The sequence below is a fragment of the Eriocheir sinensis genome, chromosome 63 (assembly GCF_024679095.1).
Source record: "Eriocheir sinensis breed Jianghai 21 chromosome 63, ASM2467909v1, whole genome shotgun sequence".
Taxonomy (NCBI): Eukaryota; Metazoa; Arthropoda; class Malacostraca; order Decapoda; family Varunidae; genus Eriocheir; species Eriocheir sinensis.
Window position 1 is genome coordinate 6,250,565 of NC_066571.1, and position 16,844 is coordinate 6,267,408.

Below are 16,844 nucleotides of genomic sequence, written 5' to 3' on the forward strand. Positions count from 1 at the left end.
ACAAACGACTCGGGTGGCCTCACCCATTCACCCAGCGAAGTCCTTGATAAATTATTTAAGGTGTTGCTGGACGTGAGTTAGGCAGCCACGACACAAAGTTTGTGACTCTCCTCTGTGGCCTGGAAATCACACATCGCGGCAACACGCGGCCGATATGGCAAACCCATGCCCCAAGGAACCTCTTATGAGGCCGTCTGAGGCGTTGCCGGGCACGGGTGGTGACATCGGTTCGAGATACAGGAGACCAGTAACATCACCACAGAACGGCAGGTCATTGCGGCAGGATAAACAGACGCGTCAGAACAACTAATTGGCCGCGCGCCACCGTGATTAGCGAGCCAGTGATCAAAGTCCAGCCGGCAAACAGCTGTGCTTTGTGACTGGTTTCCAGACGAACTGATTCCACCACATACAGCACTCTCTTTGTTCTGAGAGGACCAAAAGTAGGTAAGGTTTATTATTTATATGTGAAGCAATTAATGTAGTGCAGCATTATTGAAGCGTTATAAGTGTTGGTGAAGTCAGTCAGCCGAGGGTGGAGGCTGCGGCGGGGCGGGGCGGGGCGGGGCGGGGGTCCACACCTCACACCGTCACTCAGGCGTTATCGTCAGTTTTGTCAACACGCCGTCGCCGCCACCGCCGCCGCCACGCGTGCACGTTTCCTTCCGGGCCGGTCCTGCCGCCCTGTCCTGAGCCTGCTTCGGCGCGGCGTCCTGCAGGGCGACTCTCCTGAACACCAAAGGGACGTGACGCGGGATTCAGTGAAGCTTTAGGACGCCCCGACAAAACCAGCTGTTCCGGCACACAGGGAAGGCAGCGTCAACAGGCACTGAACAGACTACTGAACTCTGACTGTCTGGCGCAAAGTTAGGTATCATGTGTGCTGACCTTACTCACACTGATGGCCAGGATTGAAGGTGAGACAGGTGCCCTCAGAGAGTCCGCCTCGAGCAAAGAACAATGTCCCTGGCCGGCCGGATGATGCTGGGCGCTGAGGCATACCAGGTGGTGCCGGTGGCCTGCCTCCCGCCCCAGCCTCACCACCAGCCTGCCGTGGCCTGCCTCACCCGCCACCCAAACACTCACACCACCTGGGCCGCAGCCACCACCACCACCTACGGCAACTACCACTCCCCTTACCACGGGCATTACGGCGCCATACACGGCCTCACCGCGCCGCCCCCGCTCATGCAGAGTAAACTTTTGAGCGACTCGCCCCCCGTCTCCAAGTGCCCGTCAGTGCCCCTCCCGCAGCTCTCCCGCACCTCCTTCCACGTGGGTTACTACGTGCCGCCCTCCGTCGAGCCGGGCGACCTCTACGGGTGAGTGTGGGGGTGACTCAAGCAGCGCCCTTCATGGTAACTTGGGGCGCATAGGAGTTATCGGTCACGGGATCATCCGGTTGGCGCACAAGGCTACCCTGAATCAACCCATCTCAAGTCTGGTATTGATCTAAGTAACCATCGCATATCCGTACAGAGGCAAGGAAACTTATCAATTGGTACCTTGAACTATTAAGAGTCTGGTAATAATCTTAACTTCGAGTAATGGGACGGTAATCGTTTCCATATAGAAGAGCCTCCGTTGCTACCCTGAATTACCTATATGAAGTCTGGTAATATTACTGATTAATATTCGTTCCCATAAGAACTTCAGAATATCCATTAACGTGAAAATAAAGAGAATACTAACAGTCAAGTCTCCATATTTACACAATAATCTCGTTGGCATGTCTCGTCGTGCACACATCGCCGCCGGATTCCAGGTTGACATTACACAGTTATTCTTGCGTGTGCCCGAAACTTTTGAAGGTCTCGCAGGAATTAAGGGAAGATGCTGTTCATCTCTCATTACTAACTCGGCCCGTGATGTACCCAGCGCCACACACGAGAAATGCCATCCCCACAATGGTTTAAATAACAGTGTTCATTGGAAAAGAACTGCGAAAATTAATAGCAGGCAACATAAAACTACTACTAGGCCTAGGTAATGGTAGAAATGCATGATTAATACTGTCCCCTGTGTGTCAAAATGGTCAGCTGCACGGTCGCATTATAATTTTCCCGAGTCAGTATGTCATAGCGGGCGGTGATCATGTCTGCCTAGGCCGTGGACAAGGCGGGGATAGGCGGAGTGGCTGTGGTCGCTACTCGCAAGGGAGGACTGCCATGCAAGGGCCAAGGCGGGGAGGGAGGCACGTGCCGGCTACCACAACAGGCGGCGCGGCGCTCTGCCTGATGGTCATGCTCGGGGCTGGGTGCCGCCATCCGCTCACGTGACCCCTAGTCCTGCACCCCTACACCCCTACACTCAGCCCTGTAACCCTTCCCTACACCCCAACAGCCAGCCCTGCACACCTTCACCCTTACACCCCTACACTCAGCCCTGTAACCCCTCCCTACACCCCAACAGCCAGCCCTGCACACCTTCAGCCTTACACCCCTACACTCAGCCCTGTAACCCTTCCGTACACCCCAACAGACAGCCCTACACACCTTCACCCTTACACCCCTACACTCAGTCCTGTAACCCTTCCCTACACCCCAACAGCCAGCCCTGCACACCTTCCTGAAGCATAGCACATCCCTAAAAACAGAGAAAGTAAGAGGTTTAGACTTTAGAGGAACATCGTACAGAAAATGAAGCGACAAAATTGAATAGGTTGTGGCAAGGTGTCGTTTATTAGGGGACTCAAGATGATGATGATGATGATGATGATGATGATGGAAAAGAGAGAGAGAGAGAGAGAGAGAGAGAGAGAGAGAGAGAGAGAGAGAGATAGAGAGAGAGAGAGAGAGAGAGAGAGAGAGAGAGAGAGAGAGAGAGAGAGAGAGAGAGAGAGAGAGAGAGAGAGAGAGAGAGAGAGAGAGAGAGAGAATGTCAATATCCTAATACTTGTAAAATCAGCCAGCCTGTCAAAAACGGGGGATTGTTTTCACTAATAAAAACAATCATGCAGATCAACATTTTTTAGGGTCGCATTCCTCATTAATTAAACGCCAACTTTCCAATTTTGTGCCCTGGGTGACGGATGAGCGGGCCAGTGCGGTGGAAATGGCGCCTCGATGCTGTTTGGTGTGGCGCTTATGCTGATTTTACTAATGCTGCTACTATGCTGACGGTGTCCCTCTGGCTCTCATACGATATCGTTCTGCCACGCATCATAAGAACAGTGAAGGCGAAATCCGTGCCAATCGCAGCGGACGGGTTAACAATATGGGCGTTAGGTCGGTATTCTCAGACTCTCAGACCTCTCACATCAACAATTTAAAAAGGACAAAAAGGACGTCAATTGCGTTCTCATTAGTGTTTTCTTAGGTTCTTGGTACGGAGGAAGGGTCAAACTATAACTAGGGTCGTTAAACTACCCCTGGAAATGCCCCCAAACTCATACGAAACCTGTGTCAAATATGTGAGCTTGGGCGCAGGAATGTTTAAGAATATGGCGCTTAGTCCTGCCAAGCTGATGCAAAAGAGGTCGTGAGGGTAATGTTTAAAATGGAACTGTAAAGGTAAAGCTGTGGGCATACTATAGCTGCGCGTGGCCGTGGTGCTCATCTCCGTTGCATTGGCCATTGAGCCTGTGGTGGGTAAGTACTTATTCGAGAAGAGGAAGAGGAGGAGGAAGAGGAAGAGAGGACCTAGCAACAAGATATAGGAAATAGACATACGGAAATATATTAGTGGCTAAATACGATGAAAATTGACTGGCAGACTTAGACAGAGACGAAATATTCACGAGAAGCAGTATTACCACGGAGCACAGGGCCATTGTGACACCCAGATTACCACAGTTTACCATTCGCGGGTTTACCCAGGTACCCATTTACCGAACAGCCAGATTGGAAGGAATAACAGTGAGGTGAGCTGCACGCCGATTGCCCGGGTCGAGATTGGAACCCATGCCTCGAATTCGTAGCTAGGCACGCTAACTACTGCACCACGGGAATGTTAACCACGTCGATGTTGGAAAATGTAAAATACTTTCCCATGGTATTGTTGAACTCTCCACGCTGCCAGACATTCAGTTCCTTCTATGTCATTCTCATGGATGTAATGTAGAGAATACTCGCAGGTCGTCGCCGGACCGGACTTAATAGCCGAAGCTTCTATTTGAACGGTGTCAGATTCCACAGCAGGGTTTTTCAAAGGGGATCTTGCTCTATAACGGTTCTTCAAAGGGGATCTTGCTCTATAAGGGTTCTTCAGAGGGGATCTTGCTCTATAAGGGTTCTTCAGAGGGGATCTTGCTCTATAAGGGTTCTTCAGAGGGGATCTTGCTCTATAAGGGTTCTTCAGAGGGGATCTTGCTCTATAAGGGTTCTTCAGAGGGGATCTTGCTCTATAACGGTTCTTCAGAGGGGATCTTGCTCTATAAGGGTTCTTCAAAGGGGATATTGCTCTATAAGGGTTCTTCAAAAGGGATCTTGCTCTATAAGGGTTCTTCAAAAGGGATCTTGCTCTATAAGGGTTCTTCAGAGGGGATCTTGCTCTATAAGGGTTCTTCAAAGGGGATCTTGCTCTATAAGGGTTCTTCAAAGGGGATCTTGCTCTATAAGGGTTCTTCAAAGGGGATCTTGCTCTATAAGGGTTCTTCAAAAGGGATCTTGCTCTATAAGGGTTCTTCGAAGGGTATCTTGCTCTATAAGGGCTCTTCAAAGGGGATCTTGCTCTATAAGGGTTCTTCAAAGGGGATCTTGCTCTATAAGGGTTCTTCGAAGGGTATCTTGCTCTATAAGGGTTCTTCAAAGGGGATCTTGCTCTATAAGGGTTCTTCAAAGGGGATCTTGCTCTATAAGGGTTCTTCGAAGGGTATCTTGCTCTATAAGGGTTCTTCAAAGGGGATCTTGCTCTATAAGGGTTCTTCAAAGGGGATCTTGCTCTATAAGGGTTCTTCAAAGGGTATCTTGCTCTATAAGGGTTCTTCAAAGGGGATCTTGCTCTATAAGGGTTCTTCAAAGGGGATCTTGCTCTATAAGGGTTCTTCAAAAGGAATCTTGCTCTATAAGGGTTCTTCAAAGGGGATCTTGCTCTATAAGGGTTCTTCAAAGGGGATCTTGCTCTATAAGGGTTCTTCAAAGGGGATCTTGCTCTATAAGGGTTCTTCAAAGGGGATCTTGCTCTATAAGGGTTCTTCAAAGGGGATCTTGCTCTTTAAGTGTTCTTCAAAGGGGATCTTGCTCTATAAAGGTTCTTCAAAGGGGATCTTGCTCTATAAGGGTTCTTCAAAAGGGATCTTGCTCTATAAGGGTTCTTCAAAGGGGATCTTGCTCTTTAAGTGTTCTTCAAAGGGGATCTTGCTCTATAAAGGTTCTTCAAAGGGGATCTTGCTCTATAAGGGTTCTTCAAAAGGGATCTTGCTCTATAAGGGTTCTTCAAAGGGGATCTTGCTCAATATAGTTCTTTTTGGCGGCTCTGCGATGTCGTTGTGGCGCTAGAGTTAACAGCAGGAGCTATCTAATGGTTTGGACTTTACCAGGCTCTATAGCAGGGTTCTTCAAAGGGGATACTCTCTATATAGTTCTTTTCGGCGGCTCTGCGATGTCGTTGTGGCGCTAGAGTTAACGGCAGGAGCTATCTAATGGTTTGGACGTCGCCAGGCTCTATAGCAGGGTTCTTCAGAGTAATTATTGCCATATGAAGCTCTTAATGGCGTCTCTGCGATGTCGTTGTGGCTCTATTAGTACTTGTGATGCCGTGTTGTGCTTAGCGAGGGCTGACTTGGCGCCTCACAGCTTCCTCCTCCTCCACCTCCTCCTCCACCCTTTGCTTTCATATCCATTTCTCCTTACCTCTTTCCCTTCCTATCACTCACTCACTCACTCACTCACTTTCTCCTTCACTTCACCCATAGTTTACTCATTCATTCACTTATTCATTCACGTATTCACTCGTCTGCTCCAACGCTTTTATAATAACTCACTCACTCATACGCTCTTTTTCTACTCATTGCGTCATTTTTTTACTCCCTCGTCCATTCTCTTAAGTCCTTCATTCACTCATCGTTCCAGGTGTGTTCCACTTTTATTGCTGTTCCAAGGAGAGGAGTGGAATTAGCTAATGCATAAGCTGTCTTTCTCGTCGTCTGTGTTTCTCTCTCTCTCTCTCTCTCTCTCTCTCTCTCTCTCTCTCTCTCTCTCTCTCTCTCTCTCTCTCTCTCTCTCTCTCTCTCTCTCTCTCTCTCTCTCTCTCTCTCTCTCTCTCTCTCTCTCTCTCTCTCTCTCTCTCTCTCTCTCTCTCTCTCTCTCTCTCTCTCTCTCTCTCTCTCTCTCTCTCTCTCTCTCTCCATCACGTCTTTTTAATCCTTCTCCTCGCCCTCCTCTCTTCTTTCTTCCTCGCTCCTTCATCTCTCTCCTCTTCTGTAATATCTTCCTCTTCATCCTCCTCCTTCAATTCCTCTCTTTCCTTCCTCACTGCCTCATCTCTCTCCTCTTCCTCCTCTAATATCTTCTTCCTCTTCCTCTTCATTCTCGCTTCCTCTTTCATCCAAGTCATACAGAGGAAATTAGACTTTACATATTGCCCAAAATGAAGTAATATGTGACACGTCTCTCCTCCTCTTCTTCCTTCTCCTCCTCCACCTCCTAATTCTCATATCTTTCCACTCCTCCCAGACCTTGGGGGAAATCATTTTCTATATATTCCCCAAAACGAAGTAATATGCTACAGGGCTCAATCAATCTCTTCTTTCTCCATCGCCCCCTCCTCCTCCCTCCTCGCCTCCTCCTCCTCCTCCTCCTCACCATATAACTCCACTCCTCCCAGACCTTGGAGGAAATAAAATCCTATATATTCCCAAAAACGAAGTAATATGCTACAGGGCTCAATCAATCTCTTCTTCCTCCATCATCTCCTCCTCCTCCTCCTCCTCCTCATATATTTCCACTCCTTCCAGACTGTACAGAGGAAATAATACTCATTCCGCAAAATTAAATAATATGCAAAACCACTCTCTGATCGGTATTATAAGACACATTCCTTCTCACATCGGCTATTTCTAAAGGTCAAAGAGGGGGTCAATCGGGTTCTAATGAGTGTCTTTTAGGTACATGGTACAAAAGAAGGATCAAACTGCCACCAGGGTCATAAAACTACAGGAAATTCCAAAAACTCCTTTAAAAGCCTTGTCAAATAGGTGACCTTGGACGACGAAATGTTTAGTAATACGGCCCCCTCAATCTCCTCTTCTTCCTTATCCACTTCTCCCTCACATCCTCTTCCTCCTTCTCCTCCTCTTCCTCCTCTTTTATTTCCATTCCTTCCAGACCTTACAGAGGAAATAATCTTCTACATATTCCCCTTATTTTTCTGCCCCTCATCTTTTGTCATTTTCTTCTACTTGTTTCTCCTCTTCCTTATCCACTTCTCCCTCACATCCTCTTCCTCCTTCTCCTCCTCTTCCTCCTCTTTTATTTCCATTCCTTTCAGACCTTACAGAGGAAATAATCTTCTACATATTCCCCTTATTTTTCTGCCCCTCATCTTTTGTCATTTTCTTCTACTTGTTTCTCCTCTTCTTCCTTATCCACTTCTCCCTCACATCCTCTTCCTCCTTCTCCTCCTCTTCCTCCTCTTTTATTTCCATTCCTTCCAGACCTTACAGAGGAAATAATCTTCTACATATTCCCCTTATTTTTCTGTCCCTCATTTTTTGTCATTTTCTTCTACTTGTTTCTCCTCTTCTTCGTTTTGCTATTCATTTTCCTCAAACTCCTCTATATTTTTCTTTTTCGTCTTCTTCCTTCCCCTCTTCATCTCTCTTCTCTTCCTGTTTCATCACATCCATCCTCCATCTCCTCCTCCTCATCATCATTTACTTCTTCCAGTTCTAGGAGGAAATAACATAACACACACAATCTCCGGTGAGGAAATATGCCACAAGCCGAAGCGATCACATGCAGACCTTGAGGATTCCCGGGAAATGTGCAAATATTGATCGCGCAGAAACCTCAAAATGTAAACTACGCGAAGCCAGTCAGCAGCAACGAGCGACGTATTAACCCAAAGCAACGCGAGAAACACTGACGCTCACGGGAATTGAACTCTCTCGATGCGGCTGTGGGAAAGTGAAAGAAGCGCTCGGGGGGAAGAAATTATGTTTAAGGAATGTAGGAGAGGTAGTTGAACGGTATATACGATGGTTTTAGATGGTGTAGGTCTAGTTTTGTTGTTGTTGTAGTGGTAGTAGTAGTAGTAGTAGTAGTAGTAGAGGTCGTTTTAATAATAACAACAACGAGAGGAAGAACGAGAAGGATAATGATAAAAAATAACAGTAAAAAATAAGAACAATCATAACAAGAGGAAAGATAATTAGAAACAAAAGATAAGAATAAGAATACTGATAAGAACAGGAACAAGAAAAATAATAACAACAAAAAGGATGATTCTGATAACAAACAAGACGCAGGAAGACGGACAGGTTAATGACACGTGTTCTCCCCGCAGCGGCCTCGAGCAGGTGTGGAACCAACACTTCGAGTTGCTCTTCAGACACCTGCCACACGTATGGTCATTTGGGCCCGCCGACACCACGCCCAAGGACTGGCTCGTCTTCAGGGACATGGCCAAAGTACGATTCTCATGTCAGGTGAGTCTCTGCTATACGCCTTCTCCTAACCCCCCTCCCCTACTCCTCCTCCTTCTCCTCCTTCTTCTTCTCCTCCTCCTCTTTCTAATTCATTTGGGACCGCCGACACCACACCCAAGGACTGGCTCGTCTTCAGGGACATGGCCAAAGTACGATTCTCATGTCAGGTGAGTCTCTCCTATACGCCTTCTCCTAACCCCCCACCCCACTCCTCCTCCTCCTCCTCCTTCTTCTTCTCCTCCTCCTCTTTCTAATTCATTTGGCCCCGCCGACACCACACCCAAGGACATGGCAAAAGTATATACGCCTTCTAACCCCCCACCCCTACTCCTCCTCCTTCTTCTTCTTCTCCTCCTCCTCCTCTTTCTAACTGTATCGCCTTCCTCCTCCTCCTCTTTCTAACTGTATCGCCTTCCTCCTCCTCCCTCTTTCTCATTTTCTTCTCGATTTCCTCTTCCTCTTTCTCGTCTTAATCTTCTTGGCTTCTCCTTCCTCTCTCTCCGCCCTCTTCTTTTTCTTCTTGGATCTCCCTCCTCTTCTTCGTCATCTATCTCTCGGCTCTCCTCTTCTTTTTCTCCCCCTCATCTTTTTCGTCTTTTTACTTTCTATTTATCCTCTTCTTCATTATCTTATTCATGTTCCTCCTTCTCCTTCTCTATATTTTTCTTCTTCGTCTTTTTCCTTCTCCTCCTTTACCTCCATATATCTTTCCCTTGTCTCTTCTTTTGTTTATTTTCTTGTTCCTCCTCCTCATTCACCATCTGTTTATTTCAATCCTCTTCCTCTTCTCTTTTCTTATGTTTATCTTCTTGCTGCTTCGCATTCTCCATCTTCGTCGCTTCCCATCCTTCTCCTCCTCCTCCTCTTCATTTTCATCCTCACTATCTTTAATTCTTCTCCCTAATTCGTCATCATCATCAGCAAACTCCTTCTCATTACCATTCTCCATCTCTATTGCTTTCCATCCTCTTCCTCCTCATATCCTTCTCTTCTTCATTTTCATCACCACCGTCCTTCCCCCCTTCCTAATTCGTCATCATCAGGTAGCAAACTCCTCATTATAATTCTTCACCTCTATTTCTTTCCATCCTCTTCCTCCTCATATCATTCTCTTCTTCATTTTCATCACCACCGTCCTCCTCCCATTTCCTAATTCGTCATCATCAGGTAGCAAACAAGTCCTGAAGTCGTCCGTTTGACATTCCTGTTTGTCTTCCAGTTTGCTTAATAAGTCCGTCGTAACAAGGTTGGCAGAGGGAGGCAATCTGCGACGGTGGGTGGATGCTGCTCTCTCTCTCTCTCTCTCTCTCTCTCTCTCTCTCTCTCTCTCTCTCTCTCTCTCTCTCTCTCTCTCTCTACTTGATACATCCAATACATCCGCAAAGAATCATCCTAATCCCATGTAACGAGGTGTGTGTGTGTGTGTGTGTGTGTGTGTGTGTGTGTGTGTCCACCTACTTGCCTCTCCCCCCCCCGTCCGCTTATTCCTCTAGCTCCGAATTTAATCATATTCTTATTGTGATTCCCACTCAGTATTATCCAACCAAACATTATCCACCGTAATCTAACCAAGCCTAACCCACCCTAACCAAATATAACCTATCCTAACCTAGCCCAACCTAACCTTACCCAACCTAACCCAATCCAGCCCAACCCAACCTATCCTTACTTAACCCAACCTAGCCTAACCTAATCTAACGTAACCTGACCTGCTCAAGAGAGGGCCCCACATATCAGTAGGGAGATAGGATTGATTGATTGATTGTTTATAGTTGCAAGTAAACAGAGGAGAAGGGAGGAACATGCCATCCCAACCCCCAGGCAGTACATAGGGCCAGGTTCACAGTTCGCCATGATGGGTTAGTAAGCTCCCAAACCAATACCAGAGCCTTCGAAATTTCCTTGTATAGTGTCTGGTGTTTATATTTAAGTCCACAAATTTGGTGAAACTATACAGGAAAAGTCTTGTGTATTTAGTGTGGCATCGAAGACCTCACCATGTTGGATTGTATGGGACTCTATAATTTGGTTCGGGCTGTTACGAAGACACTGTGTTGGACTGTGAAATCGGCTCATAGTGTGATTATACAACTAAGGATACATGTGGAAGTAGCACTGTAGCACCATGTAAATACTCAACCCGTCCACCTCCTCACCCTCGTCACCCTCATCAAACCTCCCCCCCTTCCTCTTCGCCCCCCAGCGGTGCTCTCACGGGTGGACCAGCATGTATGGCCTCGTGGTCTTCTACTACCGCTGGGACGCCGCCTCCAATCAGGGCTTCGTGCGCTTTCTCCTCACCGGACAGAAATGCAACCAGTGTGATCTTGACGACTTCGAGACTCCCATGTGGTACCCGGAGGAGGCGCAGAAGGTATGGATTGATTGATTGATTGATAGTTTATTGTTGCAAGTAAACAACAAAGGAGAAGGGAATGATGAGAAAAAGGTGCACTTCCATTTGTTTTCTTCGCCTGTTTCTGGTTTTGTTGTTGTTTTTTTCTTTTTAAGTACAATCTTTTCTTCTCTTCTTCATCCTTTCTCATTTTCTTGTTTTTATTCTTCTTGTCATTCCTTTTTTCTTCTTTTTTCCTCTTCCTCATTTTTTTCATTTTCTTGTTTTTATTCTTCTTGTCATTCCTTTTTTCTTCTTTTTTCCTCTTCCTCCTTTTTTGCATTTTCTTGTTCTGATTTTTGTTTGTTTTCGTTCTTGTTCTTTTTCTCCTCCTCCTCCTCCGGTCATTCTAATCCCCCCTTTCCCTCCTAGCAGCTTCTTCCCTTAACTCAGATGAATCCCGGAACATCCTCTCCTATATAAAGATCCAAACACGGGCAAATATAAAAAAAAAGTCATCAGAACGCAGTCTCCACCGCCCCAACTCAAAAACAAAAATAAAAAGATAAGGAGGGAAGTAAAATCAGATAAGCAGGCATCAGATATAAAAAAAACATCACTCAGCCTCGACAAAAAAAAAGAAAGATAAATAAAGAGGGAAGTAAAATCAAACAAGCAAGCAATGGAGATAAAAAAAAAAAGCATCACTCAACCTTGACAAAAAAAAAGAATGGACGTAAAATCAGACAAGCAAGCAATGGAGATAAAAAAAAGCATCACTCAACCTTGACAAAAAAAAAAGAACGGACGTAAAATCAGACAAGCAAGTGATAGATAAAAAAATATCCTTCAACCTTAACAAAAAAAGAAAGATCAGAAAGTAAAATCAGACAAGCAATAGAGATAAAAAAAAGCATCACTCAGCTTCGACAAAAAAAAAAAGATAAGACTAAAATCAGACAAGCAAGCAATCAAGATAAAAAAAAGCGTCTCTCAGCCTCGCCTTTTGTCCCCAGATATGCACGATGAAAGGGGCTCGTGTGGGCAGGCAAGCTTCGACACCCTTCACTTGCAATATATTTTTTCACCCACCAGTCTTTCTCCCACCCTGATCCCCTGTGCCGCCGCAGTGATCGAGGCTCGTCAGGGTTTATCCCAAGTTAATTTACATACTGATGAATAATAATGCCTCGGGTTTTCCATATTATTTGATTGGTTCGATTTTGGTGCTCCCACAGACACACTCTCTCTATCTCTCTCTATCTCTCTCTCTCTCGGGGTAGGGGGTGGGTGGGGGGGGTCACGTGAGCATTTTCTCTCTTCCATTTCTTCGCCCTCCCACACACCAAAATTCTGAATGCAATGATATCACCTCATCACCCTAATTCATAATAAAAAATATTGAGGTATTCCCAGTTTACAATCAGAACAATATTGTGACTGATGTTCACTAGCGTACTTTATTTAGATTTTATCGTGTTCAATAGAGTAGCTTATTCTGTTTGCATCTTTAGAAAATCATGAAACAATGTCTACTCTTGTGATTTCACTTATGGGTAAATAATGTAGTGACATCGATAATTGCTAAAAAAAAATATTTCTTAACCCTTCCGCTGTGAATGGCACGGATTTCACCTTCACTGGTAGCCTGGTAACATATACTCTCAGGTCTTTCTCTGCATCTGTGGTGGATAGTGGAGTGTTTCCCATGTGGTATGGTATGCTGGTTTTCCCCTCCCAAGGTGCATGACTTTGCATTTTTCTTCATTGAATTGTAGCAGCTACTTGTTGGTCCACTTCTGTAGCTTGGTGATGCCTTCTTGTAGGAGGTCCACATCCAAGGGGATAAAGTTACTTTATCCCGGGCCGTGAACTGGGCCGTTGCTCTAAGGACGTAGTTCATACACCTGTGTACAATGGTGTGTACATCAGCCACACAGCTCAGTAACTGCTTCACATGCTGGTCCTTTTCACTGTGCATCAGAGAAATAAATTTTTCCATTCATTCTATCAGTGGTTTGCTAGGGAGTCACAGACCAGTGGAAGGGAGAAGAGTGGAGAATGGCTAACTGATTACCCTAAGCAATTATTTAGTCACTACAAATGTATGTAGATTGCACAGACTCAGAAATTGGGGGACTGGTGGTAAATGATTGGTTCTCCAGAGTTGCCACGTGTAGACCGACTGGCCTTTTGTAGTCTCCTTTTATCCTTGTGTGAGAGCTAACGAAGACTGGCCACGTTGTGTTTGGCAGGTGATGACCAACCTGTACCATGAGGTGGCCAATCATATCTACAAGCTGCAGACGCCGCCGCTGATCAGGGACCGGCGTCACGGGCGTCCACGGCAGCAGCACAACACCCACATGTGTGAGGGCTGCCGCCAGGGCCTCTGCAAGACTACCAAGACACAGCAGTCTCCCACGGCCACACAGACATGAAACAGACCAAAGGCAGCTCAAGAAAACTAATGATAGACACACAGAGCAAAGATCATGTTTGGTCCAGCTAATTGTAGGGATCCCATTATTTCTGAATCTCCATACAACAGATCTTTATATTATCATTATCACTCTTATCATTTATTATTATTACTAATGTAATCATAATTACTAAAACAATCAATTTAAATTTCTAATAATTACTTTTTTATAATTGAGTTATTATACTTATTACTTTTACTATTATTATTATTACTATTATTGTCATTATTATTATTACTATCACTATTATTATCATTATTATAAATAGTAGTACTATTATACTATTAGCCCAGCACATCACAGAGGTGATTGTCTCTGGAATGGAGGCACACATTCCATGTTATTTCTCTACTCCTCACGCTAAAAAGCCTTGGTTTAATCACGCTTGTTCTCGTGCTGTCAAAGATAGAGAGGCAGCTCACAAAAGGTACCAGAGCCTTCACACTCCTGCTAACCATGATCTTTATATTTCTGCCCGGAATCATGCCAAATCTATTTTTCAACTTACCAAAAGCTCTTTTATCAATAGAAAATGTCAAAACCTTGCTTTTTCTAATTCTTCCCGGGACTTCTGGCACCTAGCCAAAAATATCTCCTCCAATTTCACTTCTTCATCTTTCCCTCCTCTCCTTAACCCTGACGGCAGCACCGCCGTCTCATCTATCTCTGAGGCTGAACTCTTCTCTCAAACTTTCTGTAAATACTCCACTCTGGACAATTCTGGGCATATTCCTCCTATTCATCCTCCTTCTGACTCCTTTATGCCTGTTATTAAGATTCTTAAGAACGATGTTTTCTATGCCCTCTCTGGCCTCAACTCTCAGAAGGCTTATGGACCTGATGGAGTGCCTCCTATTGTCCTTAAAAACTGTGCCTCCGTGCTGACACCCTGCCTGGTCAAACTCTTTTGTCTCTGCCTATCAACATCTACCTTTCCTTCCTGTTTGAAGTACACCTTCATACAGCCTGTGCCTAAGAAGGGTGACCACTCCAATCCTTCTAACTACCGCCCTATAGCTTTACTTTCCTGTCTATCTAAAGCTTTTGAATCAATCCTTAACAGGAAGATTCAAAAGCACCTTTCCACTTCTAATCTTCTATCTGATCGCAAGTATGGGTTCCGCAAGGGGCGTTTTACTGGCGACCTTCTTACTCAGTCTCAACTGGAAACTTCACATCTCCTCTCTCACTAAATATGTTTCCTCAAGGTTGGGCATTCTGTATTGTCTCCACCAGTTCTTCTCCCCCGCACAGATGCTTTCCATTTATAGGGGCCTTGTCCGCCCTCGTATGGAGTATGCATCTCACGTGTGGGGGGGCTCCACTCACACAGCTCTATTGGACAGAGTGGAGTTTAAGGCTCTTCATCTCATCAGCTCTCCTCCTCTTACTGAAAGTCTTCTACCTCTTAAATTCCACCGCTATGTTGCCTCTCTTTCTATCTTCTATCGATATTTTCAAGCTGACTGTTCTTCTGAACTAGCTAACTGCATGCCTTCCTCCCTCCCACAGCCCCACTGCACTTGATTGTCCATTCTAGCTCATCCCTATACTGTCCATGTGTAACCACTGACCAAAAGCTGTACAGCAGGTGACGACACACAGCCGGCTTTGCAGTGGTGACAGAGGGATGCAAGGATGGGCTGGAGGTGTGAACACCATGCATGTACTATTGTAACTATGCTGGGGGGGGGTATGTAATCATGGTGCCACAACTACATGCTTAGCTATGCTGAGTGAAGTGTAAACTGTTTGGGCTGGCATGCTGGGGCAACACACACACATCACACACACACACACACACACACACACACACACACTCACACACACACACACGCTGGAAAGGATACAGAGAATTGCAACTAAAATGGTCCCAGAACTCTCGAATATGACGTATGAAGACAGACTGAAGGAGATGGACTTGACGACACTGGAACAAAGAAGGGAGAGAGGAGATCTGATCACGCTGTATAAGTTGGTAAGTAAGTTTGATGAGGTGGATAGAGATGATCTCTTCTTAACTGTGAGAATGCAGGGGCTGAGAGGACATAGGAAGAAACTTAATAAAGGAACATGTTTGAGTGACTTAAAAAAGAATAATTTTCCACATAGCAGTGTTAACACATTGAACAGCGTGCGGGAAGAGGTGGTGGAGGCGAACAATGTCCAACAAATGGAGGAAAGACTGGATAAATGTAGATATGGAGGCGGAACTATTAGAGCTTAGCTCGGGCCCGGTAGACTACAAATAGGTAAACACACACACACACACACACACAACTAGGTACAACTAGGTAAATACACACACACACACACACACACACACACACATACAGTACTATGGTTACTTTTCTTTTTAGTTTCTAGTATTCAAATGTCATTCACTATTCAGAAAAACAGAAGACAATTAATTTTATTATATTAAAACTGATGTACCGGTGCACATGAAGGAGGGAGGGAGTCTGTCCTGCCTTCATGAACGGAATCCTAAAAATGCAATGAACTAGCCACCTTTGTTTTCCTACTTTTTATCTGTACCTCCACTTCTGTTTTCAGAAAAAAGATAAAAAACTCAAACTAAACTACCATTTATAATTCATTTATAAAAATACAAATTCATCTGATTATTATTTTCCTATGTGGCCCATAGTGCCACAGGGCTTTCTTGAAGGACTATGATGGTTGGCCCCAACCTGTCAGTGGCCAAGGGAAAATTATATTTATCATGGCTGCTGTGATAGAATACAACATGAAATTTGATACCTACTTGGCTCATGTTGCCGTCAGGTGCTCCTCTGGGACTAAAGTAATAGAAGTTAGAGTGGATTGATGGACATCTGGATAGCAGATGTCCAGTATAGTGATGGTTGAAAATTGCCAATTAGTTGCAGCAGAATTTGAACCCGGGTCTCCAGAATCACCATGTCCTTGAGTTGACCACTCTGCCACTGCCAACCTGAAATTGAATTAATTATAGTTGAGTTCAGTGTCACTGTTTATCCTTATTTTCTTAACCCGGTAGCAGCGGGGATCATGTTTCTTAATGGTCCCACGAAGCGAGAAAAATGAGAAAAAATCACCCCTCACACAAACCATTTCATAATATGTATCAAAGCATTTGTGATCAGATTATGTATCATCTCTTTTGGGGGGTTTATATCACGGCACAAATTTGGCCCATCACTGCTACACGGTAAAGCCACAGATTTGGCGCGTCACTGCTACATGGTAAAGCCACAGATTTGGCCCATCACTGCTACCGGGTTAAGGGGGTGGTCATGGCAAAAGCATCTCCAATTTTCCCTTCTCATGTATACTCCCTCTTAGCACACTCATTCCTTGCCTACCAACTCTCTCTTTCTTCAATACCCATCCACTCTGTTGATCCATTTCACTGGTGGTTCTCCCATGACATCCCCTCCCTCTATCCTGCCCTCAT

At 45.3% G+C, this 16,844-nt stretch overlaps 2 protein-coding genes across 4 annotated transcripts in view; one reads left to right on the forward strand and one right to left on the reverse strand.

Annotated features, from left to right (window-relative positions):
- The window catches only part of LOC126986925 (FAD-dependent oxidoreductase domain-containing protein 1-like), a 52,780-nt gene that overhangs the window by 25,358 nt on the left and 10,578 nt on the right, over positions 1-16,844 (reverse strand). For all 3 annotated transcript variants that reach the window (XR_007740030.1, XM_050843441.1, XM_050843442.1), the window contains exon 3: positions 16,173-16,361. The gene's annotated coding sequence lies outside the window, so the exon portion shown is untranslated. The remainder of the gene's footprint in view (positions 1-16,172; positions 16,362-16,844) is intronic.
- LOC126986928 (receptor-transporting protein 3-like) lies at positions 545-16,011 on the forward strand. The gene is made up of 4 exons (XM_050843447.1): positions 545-1,322; positions 8,446-8,587; positions 10,791-10,961; positions 13,178-16,011. The coding sequence occupies exons 1-4, from the start codon at positions 961-963 to the stop codon at positions 13,361-13,363; spliced, it is 861 nt and encodes a 286-aa protein (XP_050699404.1). The 5' UTR covers positions 545-960; the 3' UTR covers positions 13,364-16,011.